The sequence below is a fragment of the Drosophila montana genome, unplaced genomic scaffold (genome assembly GCF_035044405.1).
Source record: "Drosophila montana isolate Dmon_TW-CO22-7 unplaced genomic scaffold, ASM3504440v1 contig_599_1, whole genome shotgun sequence".
Classification (NCBI taxonomy): Eukaryota; Metazoa; Arthropoda; class Insecta; order Diptera; family Drosophilidae; genus Drosophila; species Drosophila montana.
Genome location: NW_026998916.1, coordinates 190,276 through 215,417, shown reverse-complemented (window position 1 = coordinate 215,417; position 25,142 = coordinate 190,276). Strand labels below are relative to the sequence as shown.

The window sequence follows — 25,142 nt, the reverse complement described above, 5'->3', positions numbered from 1 at the left end:
GGACTGCGGCCGCTCTAGCCCGGCTGCTAGAGATACAATGGAACGAGGCAACGACAGTCTGTGTCTATGCTTAGACCTCGATAGTTGGGCGCGGCGAGTAGTTCGTGTAAACGTGACCGAATACGCAAATCCAAGATCGACTTTAACGGCGACTGCCCTCGGCCCCCTTTTCAATTACCTACATATATTAAAGCGTTTGCGCTCTTCGGCTGTGACTGGTGTGCGTGCATCAGCTGTTGACAAATTAATGAGCACTGCTTGGCCTTAGTCGACTTTCGGCTTGGCAATCAAAACGGTAATAACAAAATCACGTCAGCTCACACTTGCTGTGTATATATATAAATATCTATGTATGTGTGCACACATGCTTATGTATTTAAATGCACTGCATACATACATACAACGCGTAAATAATCAAAAATGCAATTGAACCAACTACAAAATAAAAAATATATTTTGATTATTGTGTTGTACGCGTTGATGGTCGCGCCACTTTTCTACACATCATACATAAACACATATACTATATATGTACATGCATTATACACGGCTGCCACTTAAAATATCACTTAATAATAATAATAAAAAGGATAACATGATTTTGTGCAAAGGCATTCAACAGGAATAAAGAGGTATATCCGAAGCCATAAAGTATTTGCATGTATATGTACAAATGTATGAACGCGTCGATCTCTGAAATTACAAAAGCTAGGATGTAATATATTTTCTCCCATATGTATACATCTCATCATAAATATTGATGTTGAAATATATTTTTTAAACATATCTGGGTAATTATATCAGCTCTTACATAAAAATTTATTTCGAATAGTATATGTATGTATGAACATATAAGCAGAATCTTTCAACTCCCCGTTCTTCGCAAATTGTAAAGTACTCATGAATGCTTTTGTGTATATATTTTATGTATAGAAGAAGGTTCGAATTTTTGTAATGTAAGCTTGACGCAAGGGGCTTAGGGTATTTTCTAGTCTTGCTCTTGTTATTTGAAAAAAAAAAATTTAAATGTTTTGTTTCGTATGAATGGGAAGTATGTACTGCGCATGCATTGTTTGATTGTAATTTTTTTAGTGTACACTGCAAAAGAATAAAAAAATCAATATTGTCAATTATTTAAAAACCAAATCAAAAATTTCAAATGTACCTACATACATAAGTTACATATGTGATAGCCGTGCACACATACATACATACACTCATATACAAAAACATACTTTTAAAAAATCTTTAAAACAAAAGCTACTTTTGTGTGTTCATATACAAAACACATACGAATGCAAAATACCATATACATACATACACCAATTAACCTAAAGAGGTATTTGTACGCTTATCAATTGATGGGGCTGGCGCGTGTTTACCTTCCATGAATTTTTGTGCTGATTTGTCCGCATTTCGCTTTAGTGCTATTCTACTTTGATAGTAGGAGTACAGTATAATACCAAACTAATGATCTTTACCAAAGAACTGCAATACACATACACTTGTACATATTTATATACCTATATCTAAATTGTAGTTCCATGTACTTAAGTTTTGCGTGAGTGGGTGATAGCTCCAGTCCCAATTTGATGTAATATATTTTTATAACAATATTTTATGATTCGCTCTTCGGAATCTTTACTGTGTAAGCTCTAGTGCTCGCTCGTTGTGGGAATTTGGCGAGCGACGTGAAATCAACTGATATGAATAGGGGATGGTGGGCAGGCGAGTTCATTGATTAAAGAAAAAGTCCAGCTGACGTTGCCGTTTCCTTCTTTGTCAATCTTATCATGTCGGCAGCAGTGACAGTAGCAACAACAATGAACCAATTTAAAATATGACAATATTTTTGTATATATGTGCATGTATCTGTAAATGTAAGAATACGGTATAAATATATTGAATATGAAGTAAACAAAAACAATCACTGCAATAGATTCAGCTTAAATATAAAATGATTGATTTATGATCATGAACGTTATGTAGTATATGCATATTCATACATGCCTACGTACGTATTTATGGTATTCCGTATCATTGTTACTGCGTAAGTTGCTATATGCATATGTATTATAATACATATGTATGAACATACACACATATATTTATGTATTTTCAACATATATATATACTTGTGGATGTACAAAAGCACGCAGTTGGCTCAAAGTCCAGAGATATTTTATTTGACTCATGAGCAATCGTCGTTAGCTGGGATACTTGCATACAAACTTATATACATATTTCGATGAAGTGGTCGTTCATTGGACAAAGTTCCTCGTATGGTTTGTTACCGAGTTGTGCTAAAAAGTGACAGCAGCAACAAGTCCCAACAAAACCGGCATTGTTTAGTGCTAAACAAAGGAACAAATAAACAAACAAATCAAATGCCAAAGGGCAGTTTAGTGTTCGTGTGTGAAAGGCATACATACCTGCATACTATAAACAATATAAATGTACACACATACATCAAAGTAATAAAAGTAATTAAAAGTTATTATCAGGATTGTTGGCAAATTATGTTATATATATTATGTTAAAATCAGAGCTGATTGTATTAACGTCAATTTAATTTACTTTACATACATGTACGTATAAACCAAAAAAGATATGTACATATGAATGTATGAATATAAGTACTGGTTTGATGAACAAAAATTTCTTAATTTCAATTTCAACTTCTTATAGGTCTTGTTACTACACTTTCCGTTATTAAACTCAAACCTTATGCAAATTAATTCTGTGACACTGTGACCCACTCGTGAGAGTGTGTTTACAGTGAAATATACAAAGCGCTCTCGCTTCCATAATTCTGTTTGCCTTACGTCATGCACAACTTTGAGATTTTAGCTAATGCAGCATCCGCATCTGTTCTCTGCTTATTTTTATACCCTTGCAGAGGGTATTATAATTTTGTCGTGAAATGTGTAACGCATAGAAGGAGACATCTCCGACCCCATAAAGTATATATATTCTTGATCAGTATCAACAGCCGAGTTGATATAGCCATGTCCGTCTGTCCGTCTGTCCGTCTGTCTGTTTCTATGCGAACTAGTCTCTCAGTTTTAAAGCTATCTTTATGAAACTTTGCAGAATTCCCTCTTTCTGTTGCACGCATCTCATATGTCAAAACCAGCTGGATCGGACCACTATATCATATAGCTGCCATAGGAACGATCGGTCGAAAAGTAGGTTCTTGTATGAAAAACATTTTTGTTTATAAAGTTATCTTGACTAAACTTTGTATTTATTAGTTTTACTACGCTTCCCATATATATGCAAAATCCTATTAAGATCAGGCAACTATATCATATAGCTGCCATAGGAACGATCGGTCGAAAATTAAGTTTTTGTATGGAACATTTTTATGTTTTTCAAGATATCTTGACCAAACTCGGTATTTATTAGTTTTACTACGCTCCCCATATATATGCAAAATCCTATTAAGATCGGACCACTATATCATATAGCTGCCATAGGAACGATCGGTCGAAAATTAAGTTTTTGTATGGAACATTTTTATGTTTTTCAAGATATCTTGACCAAACTCGGTATTTATTAGTTTTACTACGCTCCCCATATATATGCAAAATTCTATTAAGATCGGACAACTATATCATATAGCTGCCATAGGAACGATCAGTCGAAAATTATGCTGTTGTATGGAATTTTTTTGTTTTTCAAGATATCTTGACCAAACTCGGCATTTATTAGTTTTACTATGCTCCCTCCACTTATGCAAAATCTTATTCACATCGGGCAACTATATCATATAGCTGCCATAGGAACGATCGGTCGAAAATTAAGTTGTTGTATGGAAACCTGTTTTGTTTTTCAAGATATCTTAACCATACTCGGCATTAACTATTTTCCCTGTGCTTCTTAGATACGGGCAAAGCACTATGAGCATTTTGAAAAGGTTGGGTCTGCAAGGGTATTAAATCTTCGGTGTGCCGAAGATAGCACTTCTTTCTCGTTTATTTTCAGCTTGAATTAAGAAGTACATACAATTTGTTTTCAAAATGCAATGCACTTGTAATAATCTGAAAAATCTGAAAAATATTTTGTCCTTATAAATGTTTCGTGAATTTCGAGAAACTATTAGCTTTCGTTTTTGTTTATGTAACGTAATTCATTTTATTCTTTTTTTAAATAGTAGTAGTCGTCGAAAATTCGCTTTCGTTATACCATCGCATCTGTCTTTATTCCACGACTGTCTAGACCTTGGCAAACCATCCATCCTCTCGCTAAGCAAAAGTCAATGGTGGTGCGAATTTAAGCCTTGGTAACAAAGGTTGAGCCAACAATGAGTTCAACGCGAATATTTTCTGTGTATTAACGAAGCTACTTGTATGACTATATAGTCACATTTATTGGATAACATGATTATTTAATGGATAAGTACGCATTAAAGAGAAAGAAAACAAAATGGGGAGAGAGACAGATTTTAGATTCAGGCAGTCACAAATTATCCATGTTTTTAATTAAATGATTTACAAGTCCAGAATTTTAATTAGATTGTCGTGCTTCACGTAGAACGTTTTAGATTTCGAGGTGGCGGTTTTATTTTTCATGGGCGCAAATTCATCGAAGGTCAACGCACCGCTCACTCATTGAATTACAATTACGTACTGTTTGTTTACAATTGAACGATTATATTAATTTCATTTATGGTATTTGTTTCAGACTTTTTCTATTAAAAATTAGTGAAATGACTGGATCAGGTGAATATACGCATTTTAGAATTAAGAAAATGTTTGTCTTTTTTTGTTATAAATTACACACTTAGCAATTTCTACAAAACTTCTCTCTAATAATAATAATAATAACAATAATAATCTATATACTTTAATAAAGTTAAAATATATTTTAATTAGAATAAATAATGAATTAACAATTAAAAATAATAAAAAATTAGATACAAATATAAGAAATAAGAAAGGTAAAAATTTGTTTAAAGGGTACAACAAAATTAGAGTAAGAAACAAGATGTACTAAGCTGAGTAATCAGGAGCAACACTATTCTCCCAACTCTCTCAGATTCACACTGATTACCAACATGCAGCTCACATGACTCTTGAATGGCAGAAATCATCTGGATTCCCTTTGATAATCGTGATGATGACTGACTGGGCCATGATCTGCGAGACAATTCATACATTTAGGCACACTTTCTTTTGCTTTCAGGGTCCAGGGTATCTCGTTTTCGAGCACTCTCGACTAGAGCAATCTTACTTGTTATTGGCGAATTACTGATTTTATATAAATATTAAGCTTGAATTATTAAAATAAAAACTTTTGTATTCATATTTACAGTCCACGATCCGAAATGGAGCCTGGAGCGAAGAGAATCTTCAGGTCATTTGGTGTGGCGGAAAGAGTCACCATCATCGAAGGTACGATTTCGTTTCGACGTGGAGGTCCTGGAATTTGAAAAACACCCAAACGAAGAACTGGATCACAAAGAAGAGCACTTCTCGATCACAAACCTATCATCAACGATTGCCCTCTGTGCCACATGTGTAGCCGTTGTTGCTGCATCTGTATTCCTGCCCTGGTACCTCATGGAAAAGGTCGGCTCGTTGTAAAAGCAGTGCGATGGCATAAGAATGTGCAATGTATATCACTTGACGGTATTAAGTAGGATTATGTATATAAACATGCATAGATTTAAGTAATATTACAATGTGTAAATATGAGTGTAAATAATGCATAATAGACCTAAAACTAAGGCTTTAAATGCAAATTATAACAGACTGTTTGCAATAAAATTATTTCATTAGTGAACAGAAATTATACACAAATGCATAAACAAACACTTATTTAAAGATAAACAAATATAATGAACAAATCGCTTATATCCCACTCTTCATGTACATAAAATGTTGAAATTAGTGCTGCCTTCAAGATTTTTGTCCCGCTGTGATACCGTGTGAACCGTGAAATTCTCTATTAAAAGAAATCTATAGATAAGTTTGCCTTTGTCCCCTGTGCTGGGTTAGGCATTAAGTAAATGCATGAATAAAAGTATCGAAATGGTAGACTATTTGAGCACCTATTAGAATTAAAAGTATTTGAATGTCTTCGTAGCAATTTCTTCATTTTGGTATAACGCTGGTGAATTATATAAACCGAACCATCATTGAAAGTTACGAACTAATTGAAAAGACCGTATCTCTGAATATACTTAAACTCTACCTCATAGCTGTGTAGAGAGCATATATAGCTTCAGATCGCTCAGCTCGTGCGATGAGCTTAGTTATTTGTATCTCAAGTTTGTTAACATTTCACTAAACTATGTGAATTTATATTATACTTCTTGCTTACAATTTGTTTTACTCTTTACCGTAACGTATACAAATTTGATTAATTTTCAAATTGCATTTAACATTTCAAAATGTGTTTCAAGCATATCGAATCAAGAACAAAAAGTTCAAATCAAAATTTTCCGCCCATTTTAGTTCCGTGGTTTGTAGCTTATGGTAGAACAACCTTTCGTTCACACAACCTTTGAACTGCATGTTTTATCCAAAAGAGTGGATTATACGCTGAAACACGTATCCGCTAAGTTCTTATGTATATAATTAAAAATATGTAGGTTAGAGGTTGACTGCGAAGACCCTTTGATATGAATTTTAGTTCTGTATTCGCCAAATCCTTGAATCCGAATAAAAAGAAGGTAAAGTTATCTTCAGCACGCCGAAGAATTAATACCCTTGTAGAAATTTGTTTTGCTCGTAAATGCTTAATTTTATAAAAATATCTTAGGAAACAGAATACTTTGCAATAAAAAAACTAATTTTTCGACCGATTTTCCTATAGTGCTACAATGCAGAAGTGTGATATCCATTAGATTGGGGTCATATGAAGCAGCAAAGATTAACTTATAAATGCGGAGTTTGGTCAAGATATCTTGATATTCACAGCAGAGCTTAATTTTCGACCGATCGATCCTATGACAGCAATGTGCTCCGACGTAAAAACTAAAATAAGTAAAACTAACAAATAGACCAAAAAGCTCTCCACACAAATACCTAATATTGCAGCTATGTGATATAGTGTTTTCTATACAATAGAACAAAGAGTCTTCAATATAAGAGAACTTACTTTTCGACCGAATGGTCTTATGGCAGCTATATGATATAGTGGTCCAAGCCGCCCGGTGCCACCATATGTATTGCCTGCAACAGAAAGACGAACCTATGCAAATCAACTCGACCGTACGATCGGATTGTCATTGCCTTATGTCTATCTGGATCCTAAGGGGAAAATTTGAACTAAAAAAGCAGCACACACACATAGCACATCATACAATCCAATCGTAATTGCAATTTTTTAGATTTAGAACAAGTATACACTCATACGAATGTATGTGTGCATATGTATATACTAATTCTTGTGATTTTTGCTAACTGTCACGAGGCTTGCCAATACAACCACATATTTTCTTTAATAAATTCTGCGTTTCTTAACTGATGCTGATGACCATTACTGGAGTTGGTTTTATTGTGCCATAGAATATTCGTATATTCGAAAAAGACAACAGACACTACCATTTTTAAAAATTGAAAATTGAAATACGTGATCTGTATTCTATTGGATATCGATTTTAATTGATTGCCTGGAAGCGGCTAAGCTATCGAGGATTCGAAACAGTTTTACTGCGCGCGCACCGTTCGAAATTTGAAGGTTTTAAGATCTCATATGTTTTGAGATCGACACAATCATACATACAAACAGACGAACGGATGGCTAGACCGTAAGAATACTGCGTAAAGTAACGCACCGTAGTTTAATATTTCCAGGATCATATTGAATCAGATCAGAAGCAATTTCTGCTTTTTGCCTTACGATGTTTAAATTGGGACCCCAAACTTGGGTTGCCATCCTACTCCAGCAGGCTTCTTCTTCTTGATCTTTCGTCTTTAACCAACCGTAGGACAATACTCGGTATTATCTTCCTACATAAGTTGATTGTCGACGACATATGTAGATTTTTCTTTTCTATTAGGGCGTCTTCAATTCAGGAACTATCACCCCTTATTCCTACCTACGTGTACAACAGATTACGCTTTGCACAATTCTTTTCATTTTCTATGTACAAATTAATAAAGTTTGTATTACGTTTTCTTTACCGAACTTTCTCTACACCTATTAAAATCGTTGATTTCAGGATACCTTAAGAAACTCACTGACCATTCCCAACTATGAGTAGGGTCATAGCTTGCCGGATAGGCTATAAATTTCCCTCACCTGGTGATTTCCCATCACTTTCTCTTTATTCTATTTTCTAAACACTCTATATATCTAGTATAAATTTCCTTACTTTATTAATAACATTTTTCTTTATTTTTTCCTATTTATTGTATTTTCTAAAATAATATAATAAATGAAGACTATTTTGAATTTTTACTTAAGAACACTATTTTCTCTACTAACACCTTCCTTCTTAGCTGTAGGCTCTAATAACGTCACTGACAAAATAGCTGGCATAGCTAATTAAAAAGCTCCATCGGTCGGTGATGCTATTAGAATATTTTGTATTCTAATTAGTCTTTTAGCATTTAATTTTCATAAATTGATGCATTAAATAATTAGGAAGACACTCGTTTTTGTCGACCATTAATAAATAAATAAATAAATTTAGAATAAGGGATCGAAAATGCTTTTTCTGCATATTACATATTGTCTATTCCATTAATATATTTTATTATTTGTAGAAAGGTTTTTCATTTTATCAAGAATTGGACTGCTTATAAAAATACATTTCAGGTCCCATTAAGATATATTCATATATACATACTTGATCATTATCCTACCATAAAGATCCAACCATCTACATTAAATACATTTGTAATAAAGATAAATTTAAAACAAGTAAGAGGTTCTAGTCGGGAGGTCCTGACTAGGGGATACCCTTAAACCTCTTCTTCCAACACCAAATGCAACTCGCGTTACGCGCTCTTTTGCTTTAATAGCAATAAAGAAAAATTAAAATACAAAAAAAATTGTTCCCTTAGCAGAGTTCGAACTCGCAACTAACCGCACCACTTGCCGCCGCCTCTACCCAACAGCCACACCAATTATCGAGCCTTATCGTGAAAAAAACAAATTAGAATAGCAGCACAGAAAACAATACAATCGCAATTGCAATGCTTTTGATAGAATTCAAAGCAGACGCGCATGAATGTGTGTGTGTACATGTACACAGAAATTCTTGGAATTTGCGCTAGCTGCTGCTAAAACGTGCTCACATAACTTTTGTGTTCTTAACCACAATTTATATGCAATTGACTTTTTAAGAATTCACAAATATTCTATATTCTATTCTACAATAAGATGTAGACATTAAACATCTTATTGTAGAATAGAATATAGAATATTTGTGAATTCTTAAAAAGTCAATTGCATATAAATTGTGGCTTAAATTGATGGGCAATACAAGTTGGATAATTAATTTGATTTATAGCTTTGAGGTGGTAGCGGGGAAGTGGCGATAGTTATAAAATGAAAGATACTTTATATATAAATACTATTCTAGAACCTACATGTCAAGTTTGGTGACTCTAGCTCTTATTATTTACCAAAATTGCTTTAAAAACAGGATTTCGATATCGATTTATATCGATTACTTGGAAACGGGGCAAGTTATCGAATATCGGAAACAAACTCGATCTGCGCGGGCACTAGGAGGACCTACAGCTAATTTCAAGTCTCTAGCTCTTATAGTTTCTGAGATCCTTGCGTTCATACATACCGACGGACAGACGGACGGACGGACGGACGGACGGACGGACATGGCTTGATCGACTCGGCTATTGATGCAGATCAAGAATATATATACTTTATTGGATCCTTCTGCCTGTTACACACAAAAAACCAATATACCCTTTTTACTAACTTTTAATGGGTTCAGTTGAGATATAATACACGGCTTATTACAATTTTTACAAATAAGTCACAACAGAAGGACCTAGTATAATACATAGTTATTTATCATGCACAATGAATAGTGAAAACCTTTTGCGAAGGGATTTCTAAAAGGAAGTGCCCAATAAAATATTATTAGGAACTCTTTGATATATATTTCATCCCTTCTCATCACTTCGACCTAAACGAGCCATTTTCCTACGCCCTCAGCCGCTTCACCGACTGTTGTCTCATAACTAGTGCGCAGCATCCCCAGCGTTTTTTGATGGTGGATGATTCACTAAAGACTCTTTTATTAAATTCCCTCCATTTTATGAACATGCTAAAAGGTACATTGGTATCTAATTAAATTTTATGCAATCAAGCTATTGGGCATTGACAGCTAAAATGGCGGAATGGCACGTAGTATATAAAGTTAATGAGCAACCCTCAATACTACAGGCCTCATAGACCGCTAAAAAAATACCCTAGATACATTTTGTGCAGTTAAATGTTAGCGTTATTTGACTTTAAGGTACACGCATATTTAAGATAAAAGAATATAAATGTATGCAAAGGACGATTTTGATTCATTATATTGACAAGATAAAACAAATGAATGTTTAATATTTCGGATCCAATACTTGTATCCTGCGCAAGGTCCTAGAGGAGATGCCGGCAGTTTAACCCGCCGTAGCCTGAGCCACCACGTCCTGTAACACTTCTCTAATCCTACCGCCGGCTGTGCCTTTAACCAAAGCCAATTTTGAGCTCCTAATAATGAACCCTCATTGCGTGAGCGGACTGGAGTGCGAAGCACAGGCCATGTGGAAACAGCAGAGTCTTTACGCGAGATCAGAGTTTGCACGAAGACATCATCGACTGCAGATACGATGTCTTGGCAACCGGAGATGCAACATATTACGCGAACAACTCGCAACGCACTTCTAGCGCCCTAGACTATTTTATATATGGTGGCCTTAGCAGAACTCACTCACTATCGAGACAGAATATCGGACCATCTTCCTCTTTTGACTACTCTCCACACCAACCCTGTGTATCAGCCAAAAAGAAAGAGTCTACTGCCGACACGTTGAAAGATTCCAGGCTGAACTCAACAACTCAATCAACCTCAACATGATACTGAGCTCCCTTGAGGACATCGACGATGCTGTCGATAATTTCTTGGCGAAGATTCGAGCTGCAGCCCAACTTGCTTCACATGCGATAGACTCGATTGAGACATCGCCCGCTCGAGACCTAATCCACCCGGCGGCAGCCGCACTGGTGATCAAAGGTTGAATAGGATATACAGAAGAATATCCAACAGGCTCCAGAAAGACCTGGCAGCCATTAGCAACCAGCAGTTCAGCACAAAACTTTCGGAAGCACCCCAAATGCTAATACAGGATACAATCTCTGGCAGCCCCATAAAAAGAGATGATGGTTCCTGGGCCAGATCGAGCTTGGAACGGGTTGAAACTTTCGCCACATATCTAGAGAAGCAATTTAAATCGTTTGATTCCACCCACTCACTCCAGGAAGAATACATAGACAGGAACCTTGAAGCACTACATCAACCTGGCCTATCTATTCCTTATACTCCACAGCTTTCTCAAAACAAGAAAATTTCTCGTGGTAGTCGACGGCACGTTCAATGAAGTTAAGGAAATCCAAACTGGAATCCCCCAGGGCAGCGTCCTTGCTCCGTGGTTCTACACTGTTTACACAGCCGATATGCCGACGGTGGATCCGACGACACTGAAGCACCCCGATAGCTGCAACCTCGCCACGTTCGCCGACGACACAACAATCCTCTCCAAAGCAGCTGTGTATACCAGGCCACTGACCAACTGCAAGAATACTTGCACGAGTTTGAGACATCCAAGTGGCGGATTGCCATCAACAGGCAACAGTCGATATGCCCCACTTTTGCGATCCGCAGAGACACATCGCTATGAGTGTTTCTCTAAGGCGAGCTCCTTGAGCATAAAATGGGACATCGCTACCCTGGAGTCCATCTTTATCGCAGGCTCACTTGGAGCAAACACATATCAACAGTATGAAACAGTCGACGGCAAAAATTAAAAAAATGTCATGGCTCCTAAAAAAAAGCAGCAAGCTTTCGCTGAGCAATAAGGTTCTGCTGTATAAAACTCTACTGGCCCCAGTTTGGCATAATGCGAGCCAAATCATTTGAACGATAGGAAAATCGCACTGGAGAAAAAATAGTGTCTTTCAAAGCCAAGGTGCTCAGACTAAGTACTGGGGCACACTGGTATATCCGCAACAGGGGCTTAGCAAGGGACCTAAGGGTTCCCTTGTTAGGCGACAGCAGCACACCAGCTACATGGTCCATCTTTCTGCTCACCCTTATATATTGGCAAGACAATATATTGCAGAAGAAAGCGACGGAGACCTCGCAGAATCCACCCCACTGATCTCCCAACCCCGGGTACTTGGATAGATATAAGCTAAATCGTATACTAACGAGAAATAAGGGCTATCTTCAGCACGCCGAAGTTTGATACTCTAGCAGACCCAACTTTTTCATAATGCTCATAGTGCTTTGGAAAATAGTTAATGCCGAGTGTGGTTAAGATATCTTGAAAAACAGAACATTTTTCCATACAATAACTTAATTTTTACCGATCGTTCCTATGGCAGCTATATGATATAGTGGTCCGTTGTAAATAAAATTTTGCATTAATGTAGGGATCATAGTAAAACTAATAAATAACGAGTCAAGATATCGTGAAAAACAAACAAATTTAACTTAATTTTTTACCGATCGTTCCTATGGCAGCTATGTATATGATATAGTGGTCCGATGTTGATAATATTTTGTATATATATGGGGAGTATAATAAAACTAATAAATGCCGAGTTTGGTCAATCTTGATAAATAAAATTGTTTTTCACAGTATGGTATAGAGGTCCGATTCAACTGATTCCGACTTATGTACTGCGTGCAACAGAAAGAGGCACTTCTGCAAAGTTTCATAAAGATAGCTTTAAAACTGAGAGAATAGTTTGCATGGAAACAGATGGACGCACAAAAGGACAGCCGGACAGACGGCCATGGCTTTATAGTCTTGGCTGCTTATACTGATCGTGAATATATATACTTTATGGGGTCGGAGATGTCTCCTTCTATGCGTTACACACTTCACGACAAAATTATAATAGCCTCTGCAAGGGTATAAAAAGAAACTAAGAATAAAAATTAATAATTAATGTTGTAGACATTTGCCTTACGGTTTTGCACATTTTTCAGCTGATTCTTTCTATAGAGCTTTACAATATAGTGGTGCGATTCTTATAAGATTTGAATCATTATTAAACTGAATAGTTTAACTAATCCGAGTTTGGCCCAGAAACCAAAAAACCAAAAAGTTTATCCTATGGCCGCTTTATGATATAGTGATTTAATGTTGATGCGATTTTGCATATATGTAAGGAGAAACAAGTTAGAGGTTCTAGTCGGAAGCTCCCGACTAGGGGATACCCTGAACCCTCTTCTTCCGACAGGCGATAGGTATAAAATGAAAAATACTTGATATATATATACTATTCTAGAAGCTACATGTCAAGTCTGGTGACTCTAGCTCATTGCATATGCCGAAATTGCTCAAATAACAGGATTTCGATATCGATTTTTATCGATTACTTGGAAACGGGGCAAGTTATCGACTATCGGCAACAAACTCGATCTGCGCGGGGACTAGGAGGACCTACAGCTAAAATTTTGTCTCTAGCTCTTATAGGTTCTGAGATCCTTGCGTTCATACATACGGACAGACGGACAGACGGCCGGACGGACGGACAGGCAGACGGACATAGATAGATCGACTCGGCTATTGATGCTGATCAAGAATATACATACTTTATGGGGTCGGAGATGCTTCCTTCTGCCTGTTACATTCATTTTCACAAATACATAATACCCCTTTTACACATTTTCAATGGGTTCATGGTATAAAAAATAAGGGACATATACAAGGTTTCAAGCCCATAGCTTTAAAACTGAGAGACTAGTTTGCATAGAAACAGACAGACGGACATGACTTCATTCACATATATATACATATGTACATATGTATACATATATTCGGGCCCCATGGTCGGACAATCTTAGAGACTAGAAAAGCTAAGGACTTCAACTTTGGACGTAGGACCTTCTATTACTCGCTAAGATTAAGTTCATATAAAATTATCAATATCTCAGTCGCTTTCCACGAAACGTATAGTCCCCACACTATGTATGGCAAATGAATTCATGATTCACTTCGGTGCTTATAGTCCGATCCTTATGAAATTTTCCGAGCCTACGCTTACTCCTCTTATAATGAGATATCCAAAAAGTGAGTTATCGAAGATGTGAAAACAAAATTATCTGTCTATGCCATAGAAGGAATTACGTTAAAATTTAAAATTTTACGTTTATTCAAACGGATGTGGTTTAATCGACTCGGCAATTTATGCTGCCTATTACAAATATTCAAACAAAACAGCATATACAATCACTAGAACCGATTTTATTTATTTTTACTTTTTTTTATTTTCGATGTTTCAATATAAATCGATCGGTTTTTATTGAACATACCTAGTAAGGTATGGCCGCCAAAAAAGAAATCTTGACGAAATTCCCAAAGGTTACAAAAAATTAAACTATTAAGCGGCCATTGGCTAGATCTCTAATTGTACTTATATGAATAGTGTATGTGAAGACTATTTTTTTTTTTATTTTTTTTTATAAATGTTTATTGTATTCAATCAATCAACACAGCCAACACAGTTGGCTTAGGTGAAATTTCGCCAATCCTGTTTGAGTCCTCAGGCTTTATCCTGGACAAAAGTTGAAGGCAACTTTTTTGAATAAGGCTGCATCGTAACGTAGGTAGTCGGGGGACTCTGGGGCGTCTCCTATGTCGAGCTTGGAGGAGATCCTTGAACGATCTTCTCTAGAGCCTCCTGACTGAAGACTATGGTAAAAATGTCTTGCTGCTCATAAGAGCAGTCTACTCTTATAAACTTTGGCTTAGCCAGTTTTGTCGGCTTTAAGTTGCCTGTAATTCTTAAGTGGTTATAGCTTCGGACTGTAAACAAGGACTTGTAATCATAGATCCGATAGCAGTTTGTTGATGATAGATCCAGGAAACCAGTCAACAAACCAATATTATAATTATAATAATAATTATAAATAATTATAATATATTTGTATTGTAAACATAACTATTACTAACAGTTTTGAGGAGAACTGTGGGGCGTAATTGCTGGGTTTGGCTTATATATGTTGAAAAGCAGCAATTTTCGCTACACAAACACATTTTTTGACCGATTCTTCCTATAGAGCTATCTTGTTTGATACATTCATATATTCTTTTTATACCCTGAACAAATTGAAGATGGGTAAATGTATGTTATAGGCAGAAGAAAGCATTTCCGACCCTTAAAAGTATATATATTCTTGATCAGGACGACAAGCTGTTCTAGCCATGTCTGTCTGCCTGTATTTATGAACGCATCGATCTGAGGACCTACAAGAGCTACAGAGAAAGTGAAACTTGCCTCGAAAACTTTCCCCGTTTCCAAGAAATCGATACAAATCGATATCTAGGATTGGAGTCACCAAATTTAACATGTAGGTTATAGTACAGTATGAACAGACAAAGTCTTTTTCAAATTTTATAAGGGTCAGGGTATCTCCTAGTTGGCCACTCCCGACTGGATCACTGTTACTTGTTACTTGTTATTTTTAGGTTTCCCTTTCGAATTTTGTTGCCGATGTTTGTTTCGGACATAGTATATGTATATGTATATAACTAATTTATCTTTTATTAATCAAATGCAAATTTTACTCTTCTGCTGATGTCCTTTGCGCTGGCCCTAATTTTGAGATTTTTTCATATTTGAATATAAGATTGTGATCGATCGTATGCTTGTAAGGAATATTGCACTAGTAGTATGCGATCACTAAGTTATTTTCGTTTAGGCACCTAGCTACGTACTACGTCAAAGCCCCAACTGATTCTGCTAATCGGGACAGCCACTAAATGAGTCAAGTCAACTTTGATAAGCGTTTAGTTCCAAGCCATGCGCAGGTGAAGATGGCAGGCGGCAAGGGTTCTCTGTTCATGCTGAGAGCAGAAATACGGAAACAACATGCGAGAGCGATAACAGCTTTGAGTAAGATAACATGCTTATTTTTGTAGGTGCGCTTTTATTTGAGCACATTTTTTGCTCGACTTTTTGTTGCACTCGTTTCTCGTTCTTTAATTGTGTTATTTCTTTATTTCTATACGATAGCTCTGCTCCCCATAAACATAACCAGTACCAGTTGATGCGAATCAGTTTGTTGTTTGCGCCAGTCGAGAGCGCACGAAGGCATCGGCACTCCACGTTCCGCACTCGACCCAGTAATAGTGACGCAGACAACGACGAAGACGAATGCGAAGAGGGAGACTGAGACGGTGATTGAACAAAGTGCATTAAGTCCGATTGCGCTGCGATCTCATTCGAGGCGCGATGGCAATGTTAAGCTTTAGTCTGGCAAAGCCAGCTCTAGTAAATGGTTTGATCTCCACAGGTATCGACACTGGTACTCCATCCGATCCGATCCAAAGAGCCGGTCTCGTGTGTGAATAAAAAGGCAGATTGAAAACAAGCAAAAAGCAAACAACGATTGTTGACAAACTTGAAACATATTGAGCATAGCATAGAACCAGTTTTGACATTGTCAAATGTGAGTTCCCAAAGGTCGACTCAGCCAACGATGTAAATTATATTGACGCAATAATTTTCAGCTAAAAGTGACTTCAAGATGAGTAAAATGCCCGAGACAACATTTGCCGACCTGAGTTTGGCCGATAAGGTAAAAAAATATTCATATTCATTCATACATCTGCAGTTGCAGGGATTTGCAAGGGGTTGCCACATTTTTATGTTTACATACATATGTACATATATCCGTATTTGGCATATGGAACAACAAATTTTACAAGTTGCTTCGTGTGTGTACTACTAAATAATGTATGAAATCAAACGCCAATCTTAGCAGCTTGGCTATACAAAATTTGGCACGTGAGGCATTTAAGTACAAAATCAACAAAAAATCCAGAACGAAATAGGTGAGAAACGTTGCAATCGCAGGCAATCGACCTCGCAATACTCTGTACATGGTGTTAAACTGTCGAATACAATCAACCCAATTTGCTCTGTCAGTCGGCCTCCTAATAAGCAAGGCCACGAAAATTTCAACAGTTGAAAGGGATATACAGGAGAATATGTATATTCCAAGTTTTAAATATCTATCTATCTGCTCCGTATAGGACAGTCGCACAGCGAAACTTGCATTGCATAAAACCAATATATTCACTTTTAATTGATGCATAGAGTATTACAAGTACTGCGAGTCGATATAAAGCAACAGCTCTTGCAATTTACATTCGCATATATGTATAGAGGTGTATATGTTAAATTTAAATAGTATATGTATATGTAAATAGTATATGTATGTGCATTCATATGTATATATGTCGAATGTTTAATGAACACGGCTATGGAAATTTACACAACAGTTAGCAGATGGGTTGGGATACGGATACAAATACATAAAATACACATTTATGGAATCAATTAATTTGCCCGCTTACTTAGATATTGGCATGTGATCTAAGAAGCCGTGATTTTCGACCTGCTTTACGCTTATACAGCCTCAATTGGCTCGGCGAATTATCGTCGGTACTCTAACCGATGCCAAATACCAGCTGCGACCTGTATCTGAGTTCTCTGTGGAGCTCGAAGTCTGTGTCCAATCAAACTATTTGAAAACTATAAATATTTTGAGCTTTTTTTTTGAAATTCTTCTATTACTTGGTTAAATATAAAAACTGCAGATTTCAAATTTTCGTACAATAGACTGCAGTCAAGAAATCAAGTATCGAAGCTCGTCGATTCTCCGACGTTTCCACCTGTTCATTTAGTTCGGGTAAGTTGGGATAAAAATTAATAAAAGTACTAAGCTGATGATTATTTTTCTAATGATTATTTTTCTAACCATTACCATACAGCATGTTTTACAGAAACTTCGGATGAGGACGAGATATCACCAAAGGATGTAAAGCAGAACAACTCCAGTGGCAACTCAGACTTTTGCGTTAAGAATATTGGCAAGGCCGCATTCGGACGCCGGGAGATTGAAATCGCAGAGCAGGAGATGCCGGGAATTATGACCTTGCGCAAACGAGCCACTGCGGACAAGCCGCTGAAAAATGCGAAAATAGTGGGTTGCACCCACATCAATGCGCAAACAGCAGTTCTCATTGAAACTCTGATTCAACTGGGTGCATCCGTTCGGTGGGCGGCCTGTAATATATTTTCGACACAAAATGCAGTGGCGGCGGCATTAGCGGAGGTTGGGGTACCGATCTTCGCGTGGCGCGGAGAGACCGAAGAGGATTTTTGGTGGTGCCTGGACAGGTGCATTCACAATGAGGACTGGCAACCTAACATGATACTGGATGATGGAGGTGATGCTACCCATTTGATGCTGAAGAAGTATCCAGACTACTTCAAATCGATCAAGGGCATTGTCGAGGAGAGTTTGACAGGAGTGCACAGGTTATACCAGGTGCATATTCGACTTCGCAAGTACCCATCCCCTGCATCCCAGCTAATCTGATATCCTTTCCAAATCAGATGTCAAAAGCAGGCAAGCTTACCGTGCCGGCAATCAATGTCAATGACTCAGTGACAAAGAACAAGTTTGACACATATTATACATGTCGGGACTCAATACTGGACAGGTAAACATATAACTCCCATATCCAGCAATCTGCCATCATAACTAATAAATTATTTTTGAGCCAGTCTGAAGCGTACGACAGACATCATGTTTGGTGGGAAGCAGGTTGTGGTGTGTGGCTACGGCGATGTAGGAAAAGGTTGCGCTGAAGCCCTTCGAGGGCAGGGCTGTATCGTGTACATAACAGAGATAGATCCAATCTGTGCACTTCAAGCGGCCATGAGCGGCTTTCGTGTAGTGCGCTTGGCAGAAGTCATACGCAACGTAGATGTGGTGATAACCGCCACCGGTAATAAGCATGTTGTCACACGTGATCATATGAATCGCATGAAGAACGGATGCATTGTTTGCAACATGGGCCATTCCTGTTCTGAAATAGATGTAAGCAGCTTGCATACTCCGGAGTTAACTTGGGAGCGAGTGCGCTCGCAGGTGGAACATATTACTTGGCCAGACGGCAAGATGATCATTCTCCTAGCCGAAGGACGTTTGGTCAATCTGTCGTGCTCCACCATCTCATCCTTTGTCGTATCCGTGGCCTCTTCCACGCAAGCACTAGCTCTAATTGAACTTTACTCAGCACCGGGGCGGTACAAGTCGGATGTGTATTTACTGCCAAAGAAAATGGGCAAGTCAATTGTTTGTTTTGGACTTGATAAAATGTGTTAATTCGTTACCAATGCAAATTCACAGATGAATATGTAGCTAGCTTGCATCTATCGACGTTTGATGCTCATCTGACCGAGTTAACCGACGCACAGGCGAAATTCCTGGGCTTAAGTAAGGCTGGGCCTTTCAAAGCAAACTATTACAGGTAAATAAGTCTTAACAGACATAACGTTAACATTTAGCAAATTGTTCATATGTTTTAATTTTTATACAAGACAAAAATGTATAAAAATAAAAACCGGACTGCGAACAATTAAGGTTTTTAATTGTTAAGAAGCATCCGGCATGATCTTATGATTTCAAAATTACTCATGATATTATCTAAGTAAAATAAGAAAAGTTTGCTAACATATATATCTCATATTATTTTTATAGATATTAATCAGTGTTTGGTGTCATTTTATTGTTTTACGCATCTTGGATGATCTGGATTCATTCAGATTAATTATGAAATTTACAAAAATGTAATTATTTTTTGTTATTTTAATAAAGTCGAGATATATACAGAACAGCTCTCTTGAGAGACTCAGCTCGTTAATTTGTCAAAAAATTTAATCACAATATTGAAAATCTGTACCTTTCATTAATATTATTCGATCTTCATAATACTTTAAGGGCATAAATATAGCATTCAAAATGTTTTTTAATTTTTTAATTTAATGCTAGGAGGTGGGAGAGTATATCCAGAAAGTGAAATAATTGTAATATGTCTATATTACACGAGTTATGCTTAAAAAATCAAGACTTAAAATCCATTTTTATAGATAGTTTGAAAAGCTAGATTTGCGTATAACATAGAAAATATATTTTAAAGTCTTTTCACGTTCATAGGTTTTTAAATTTCGAGAGTTTGAAAGTTCATACAGACTGACATGGCTAAATCGGCTTAACTCGTCGACCTAAAATATATTACTTTATGGGGTTTGAGATGTCTCCTTCTGCCTGTTACATATATATTCACAAGACCATTATAACCTCTTTTCCCGTTTCCAATGGGTTCACTTTTCACTTGTTTCAAGACTTGTTGCTGTTCGTTTATAGAGCCTTTATATGCATATAACTGTTATCTTCTCACGTCCAAGTTTATTCTTCAATTTTATGTTTCACTTTTTCCGCTAGTAGGAAAATTTAAAATTGCCGTTCCTGACGTGGGCCCTAATTTCCATTCAGATGAGTAGATTTTCCGAAACCGGTAAATCACTTTAAAAATGATTTTACTACCCAAAAAGTGTGGAGCTAATTATTTTCATACAACCGTTTTCATGCGGGTGAACATTTATAAAACCTAAGACAAATGCAGCTCGCGCTACGCGCTCGTATGCTTTATTAGTAATAAAATAAATATAAAAAAAAATTTTCGCGGCAGGGTTCGAGCTCGCAACGGACCACACTACTTGCCGCCGGCTCTACTCAACAGCTACACCAATAAAGGAGTCTTAATGGGAAAAAAAAACTAATTAAAATAGCAGCACAGAAAACAATACAATCGCAATCGCAATGCTGTTGATAGAATTCAACGACGCGCATGAATGTGTGTGTGTACATGTATACAGAAATTTTTGCAATTTGCGCTTGCTGCCGCTGATACGAGGCCAGCCAGAACACGTTTTCTTTAATAACTTCTGTGTTTCTTAACCGATCTTTATGAAATTATATATATTATAGGTTCTGAGATCCTTGAGATCATGCATACGGGCAGATGGACAGACGGACAGACAGGCGGACATGGCTAAATAGAGTCGGCTTGTGATGCTGATCAAGAATATATGTACTTAATGGGGTCGGAGATGCTTCCTTCTGCCTTTTTCATACATTTGCATAAATACATTATACCCGTTTTACCCATTTTCAATGGGTTCTGGGTATAAACATTACTAATCAGTTAATCAATCAGAGCAGGGCTTTGAGCATATTTACATATATATAAATATATACATATATATACATGAGATATATATATATATACATGAGAATCAAAATGCAAGGAACTCTAGAATTTGAAATTAAAATCTGTTTTGCGCGTTTGAAGTAGCTATATATACATATGTATAAGTATGTATGTATATTTATACATGAACCAATATATATATTTATATATCAAAAGCGAAAAAGACGTTTTAATTAAAAATTCTTGCGTTCTTTGCATTTTCATTCTCACAAAAGTTTTAGAGCGCCTAGCTCTTGGCAGGCTGAAACTGGCAATTGGTTTGAGTTCTGGCTAATATATATATATATAAGGTTCAAGCAATGAGCTGTAGGTGGCGCAACCTTATACACAGCAGCTAACAACATAAAAAAAATAAACAAGGGTTTTAAACAAGTTAATACCCAACTATACGATACCCTGATGCAAGGCTCGAGCTGCATTAATATACTTTCGTATATACGATACAGCACACTGACACGAAACACAGATGTTCCAACTGAGCGAATGCGTCGAATCGGAATGTAATTCTGGCCTATACTTTTATGCTCTGAGCTCACTGAAAATGTTCGACTATTCTATAACACAAAGAGGGGCACAGAGCGCAAATCGGAAGAGCTCCTGTATATACTTTTGTGCAAACAGAATATATGTGCGTGCTTTCTTTTATACCCTGAACCTATTAAAAATGGGTAAAAGGGGTACAATGTATTTTTGCAAATGTATGCAACAGGCAGAAGGAATCATCTCCGACCCCATAAAGTATATATACTCCTGATCAGCATCAATAGCCGAGTCAATCTAACCATGTCCCTCAGTCTGTCCGTCCGTCCGTCCGTATGTATGAACGCAAGGATATCAGAACCTATAAGAGCTAGAGTCTTGAAATTCGGTATGTAGGTCCTCCTAGTGCCTGCGCAATACAAGTTTGTTTCCGATAATCGATAACTTTGCTCGTTTTCAAGTAATCGATAACAATCAATATCAAAAGCCTGTTGTTTGAGCAAATCTTGCAATTATAAGAGCTAGTCACCAAACGCGATATGTTGCTTCTAGAATAGAATATATATATCAAGCATCTTTCATTTTATAGCTATCGCCACCTACCCGCTACCACCACATAGCTATAAATCAAGTAAATAAACCAATTTATACTGCACACCAATAAAAGACACAATTTAAATGTAATTGACTTTTTGAGAATATACAAAGATATTATAGTACAATAAGATCTACTCTTGAAAATTTCATCCAGATCGGTTAAGAAACACAAAAGCCTCGTATCAGCGGCAGCTAGCGCTAATTGCAAGAATTTATGTATACATGTACACACACACATTCATGTGCGTCTTACTTGAATTCTATCAAGTGCATTGCAGTTGTGATTGTATTGTATTCTGTGATGCTATTTTAATCCGTTTTGTTTCTCAATAAGACTCAAATATTGGTGTGGCTGTTGAGTAGAGGCAGTTGCAAATAGTGTGGTCTGTTTGAGAGTTCGGTCCAATCGAGGAAACACTTTCTTCTTTTTTAAATTAATTTGTATTACTGTTGAAGCAAACACGCGCGTAGCGCTAGCTGCAATTGGCGTTGATTGAAGGGGGTTCAGTGTATTCCCTAGTCAGGAGCTCCCGACTAGAGCCTCTTACTTGCTTGCAATTGCGATTGTATTGTATGCTGGTCTATTTGTCTGGGCTGATATCTTAGTTCAGTTTTTTTGTTGTCATTAAATCCAATTCTGGGTATGACTTTCTCTCTGAAGGGCCGGTAAATGGAACTAAATTTTGTTTGATTTATTTTTAGTAACAATATTTATAGGTTTAGCTTGAGAAAGCGACCGAGCCACCTAAGCTGATTCTAGTTTTGGAACGCGATCGTAAAAAGAAAAGAAGAAAAAAGGCTTAAACACAATAACATAGTAGGATGGCTCATTGGCTCGCCTACGGCAATTCGCATTTCACTAACCTGGAGAGAAATTGTCTTTAATGCAAAAGCAGGAAAACTCCGGTGGTAAATGCAACAACTTAAAAAAACAATAAGTCTATTCTTCTTTTTAGTCAAGTAAAAAGTCCCAATTGAAATAGGCGTTGTAAGCTTTAATCAAATAGCAAATTAATTGATTTTTTTTTTTGTATACGCTATTTGCAAGAAGTCACATAGGAAGAAATAATGACAACCATACCAGGCTCTTCCCGACAAGGTCCTCCTTTTCTCGTGCCGTTATGCTCCTCACAAAATGAAAACCCCTCACGCCCTAGCATACAAACTTAAGTGTTCTTCCGCATCATCCTCACGGTGTTATATGGAGTTTTATTTTTTATTTCTCTTTTTTTTAAGAACGCTAACTCCGAGTTTCGTTGACGGAATAACTTCAGCCTTCAGTGGTATAAAAATAAGCATCCTGTAGGAGGTGTCTTGAGACTCTTGGTATTTACTTTATGCTGTAGCTACATGCCAAAAGCCAGCAGCAATCTAGAGGTACACCTTGACAAAAGACGCTCTTGGCACTTTCGCTGACTGTAAATGCGTCGAACTTTGGCTAAAGACTAGAATGTCTAATAGTGTGCCAGCGTAACATTAAAATTGGGTAGATGTTGTCCATGTTCAAAATCTAAGGTAAATCTGACATATGATATATATAATTTGTAGGAGGTGTTGTTTTAATAAATATCTTGGCAAGAATGCAAGGGTGGTCTTGTGCTGCAGCTCTAACAGAAAAAATGCTTGTGTTTTAGGTTTAATCGAGATGGCTTATAAACTTAGTGGCTGTGGTCATAAACATTTCTGTCACATTGCGTATCTACCAAGTTAATCAGGATTAGATTTCCTTAGCATATTGATGCCCCTTCTCGAGGAAAGATTGATTATATTATATCTTTGAAAATCACAGTATGTTAGAAGTTTTAATGATAACATTAATTATTAGTTATAAAGCCCCATGCAAGAGTTCAGCAGTGTATATGTTGATATTAACACAACGAGGCACTAATATCATTTACATGAAATTATTATTATCTGCATTATAACTACATTGAAAGACACTTTAACCTGATATTCGCCCGGAGGAAAACATTGCCGGAAATTGCGCTTGGCTATGGGTCCGGTTCATTGTGCATGTACGAGTTATCCCAGTATGATATCATTGCCAAAATATTTAATTGACCAACGCGTGGCCCAACCAGGGGATTCATCTGCATTAGGAAGGTAATCAGCCAGACAAGCCAGCAACAGACGGCGGTTAGTAAGATGCAACATCGTATAAGGGTCCGCTCCTTAAAACATACAGCCACTATCCAGCCAATTACGCCGAATAAGACCCAAAAGATGGTAAATAATATAAGACTAATATTTTTGTTCATTTTTAGAATGATTCATATTTGTATTGTATAGAATGTTTTGACAAGTTTCCCTATTATATTCAGGGATTTCAGGGCGAATGAAATGCTTTTTTTTGACGCAAAAATATTCGCTTAAAACTTTGTTATGTGCAAACCCAATTTGGGTGCTCGTGCTCGTAAACTTTTATGATTGCGAACATTTTCTCATTTTATTGCCGTACGCGGAGGCCGAAGACGTGCGCTGAAGCGTAAATGTTATAAAAATGAAAATTGTATACATTTTCCCGAGTGCCAGCACCAATAATAGTATGTGTATCATACTCGCATCCTGACTAAGCACAAAATCCGTTTCAGCTCAACTGGGCCTGATGAGCGGTAGACTGCATGCATGGGTCCAATATTCAGGCCATGCGTACCATGTGCTATGTGGTGTTGCCCCTGTGCTGATGATGCCATAAGTGCCCAGGCGCGGCTCGTAAAATGGCGGCTGCGCATT

The 25,142-nt window shown here is 37.0% G+C and overlaps 3 protein-coding genes and 1 long non-coding RNA gene across 4 annotated transcripts; 2 read left to right on the top strand and 2 right to left on the bottom strand.

Annotated features, from left to right (window-relative positions):
* Positions 1–35: 35 nt before the first annotated feature.
* LOC135439614 (uncharacterized) lies at positions 36–5,804 on the top strand. Its single transcript, XM_064698345.1, has 3 exons — positions 36–295; positions 4,687–4,724; positions 5,317–5,804. The coding sequence occupies exons 2-3, from the start codon at positions 4,712–4,714 to the stop codon at positions 5,586–5,588; spliced, it is 285 nt and encodes a 94-aa protein (XP_064554415.1). The 5' UTR covers positions 36–295; positions 4,687–4,711; the 3' UTR covers positions 5,589–5,804.
* On the bottom strand, positions 437–925 carry LOC135439615 (uncharacterized). Its single transcript, XR_010438128.1, has 2 exons — positions 812–925; positions 437–693 (listed from the first exon to the last, which is right to left on the bottom strand). It is a non-coding gene; the product is annotated as an uncharacterized LOC135439615 (long non-coding RNA).
* A 10,424-nt stretch (positions 5,805–16,228) lies between the features above and the next one.
* AhcyL2 (Adenosylhomocysteinase like 2) lies at positions 16,229–19,893 on the top strand. The gene is made up of 9 exons (XM_064698343.1): positions 16,229–16,382; positions 16,499–16,654; positions 16,716–16,783; positions 17,830–17,899; positions 17,982–18,541; positions 18,610–18,716; positions 18,781–19,343; positions 19,409–19,529; positions 19,760–19,893. The coding sequence occupies exons 3-9, from the start codon at positions 16,733–16,735 to the stop codon at positions 19,764–19,766; spliced, it is 1,479 nt and encodes a 492-aa protein (XP_064554413.1). The 5' UTR covers positions 16,229–16,382; positions 16,499–16,654; positions 16,716–16,732; the 3' UTR covers positions 19,767–19,893.
* Positions 19,894–24,250: 4,357 nt separating this feature from the next.
* On the bottom strand, positions 24,251–24,717 carry VhaM9.7-d (Vacuolar H[+] ATPase M9.7 subunit d). The gene has a single exon (XM_064698339.1). The coding sequence runs from the start codon at positions 24,665–24,667 to the stop codon at positions 24,401–24,403; it is 267 nt and encodes an 88-aa protein (XP_064554409.1). The 5' UTR covers positions 24,668–24,717; the 3' UTR covers positions 24,251–24,400.
* Between the last annotated feature and the right edge of the window lie 425 nt (positions 24,718–25,142).

Coding starts and splice junctions, on each gene's coding strand:
- AhcyL2 (XM_064698343.1), top strand. CDS start 16,733: ATGAGTAAAATGCCCGAGACAACATTTGCCGACCTGAGTTTGGCCGAT. Junction 18,717..18,780: donor CGGGACTCAATACTGGACAG/GTAAACATATAA, acceptor TTTTTGAGCCAG/TCTGAAGCGTACGACAGACA. Junction 19,344..19,408: donor TTTACTGCCAAAGAAAATGG/GCAAGTCAATTG, acceptor GCAAATTCACAG/ATGAATATGTAGCTAGCTTG.
- VhaM9.7-d (XM_064698339.1), bottom strand. CDS start 24,667: ATGAACAAAAATATTAGTCTTATATTATTTACCATCTTTTGGGTCTTA.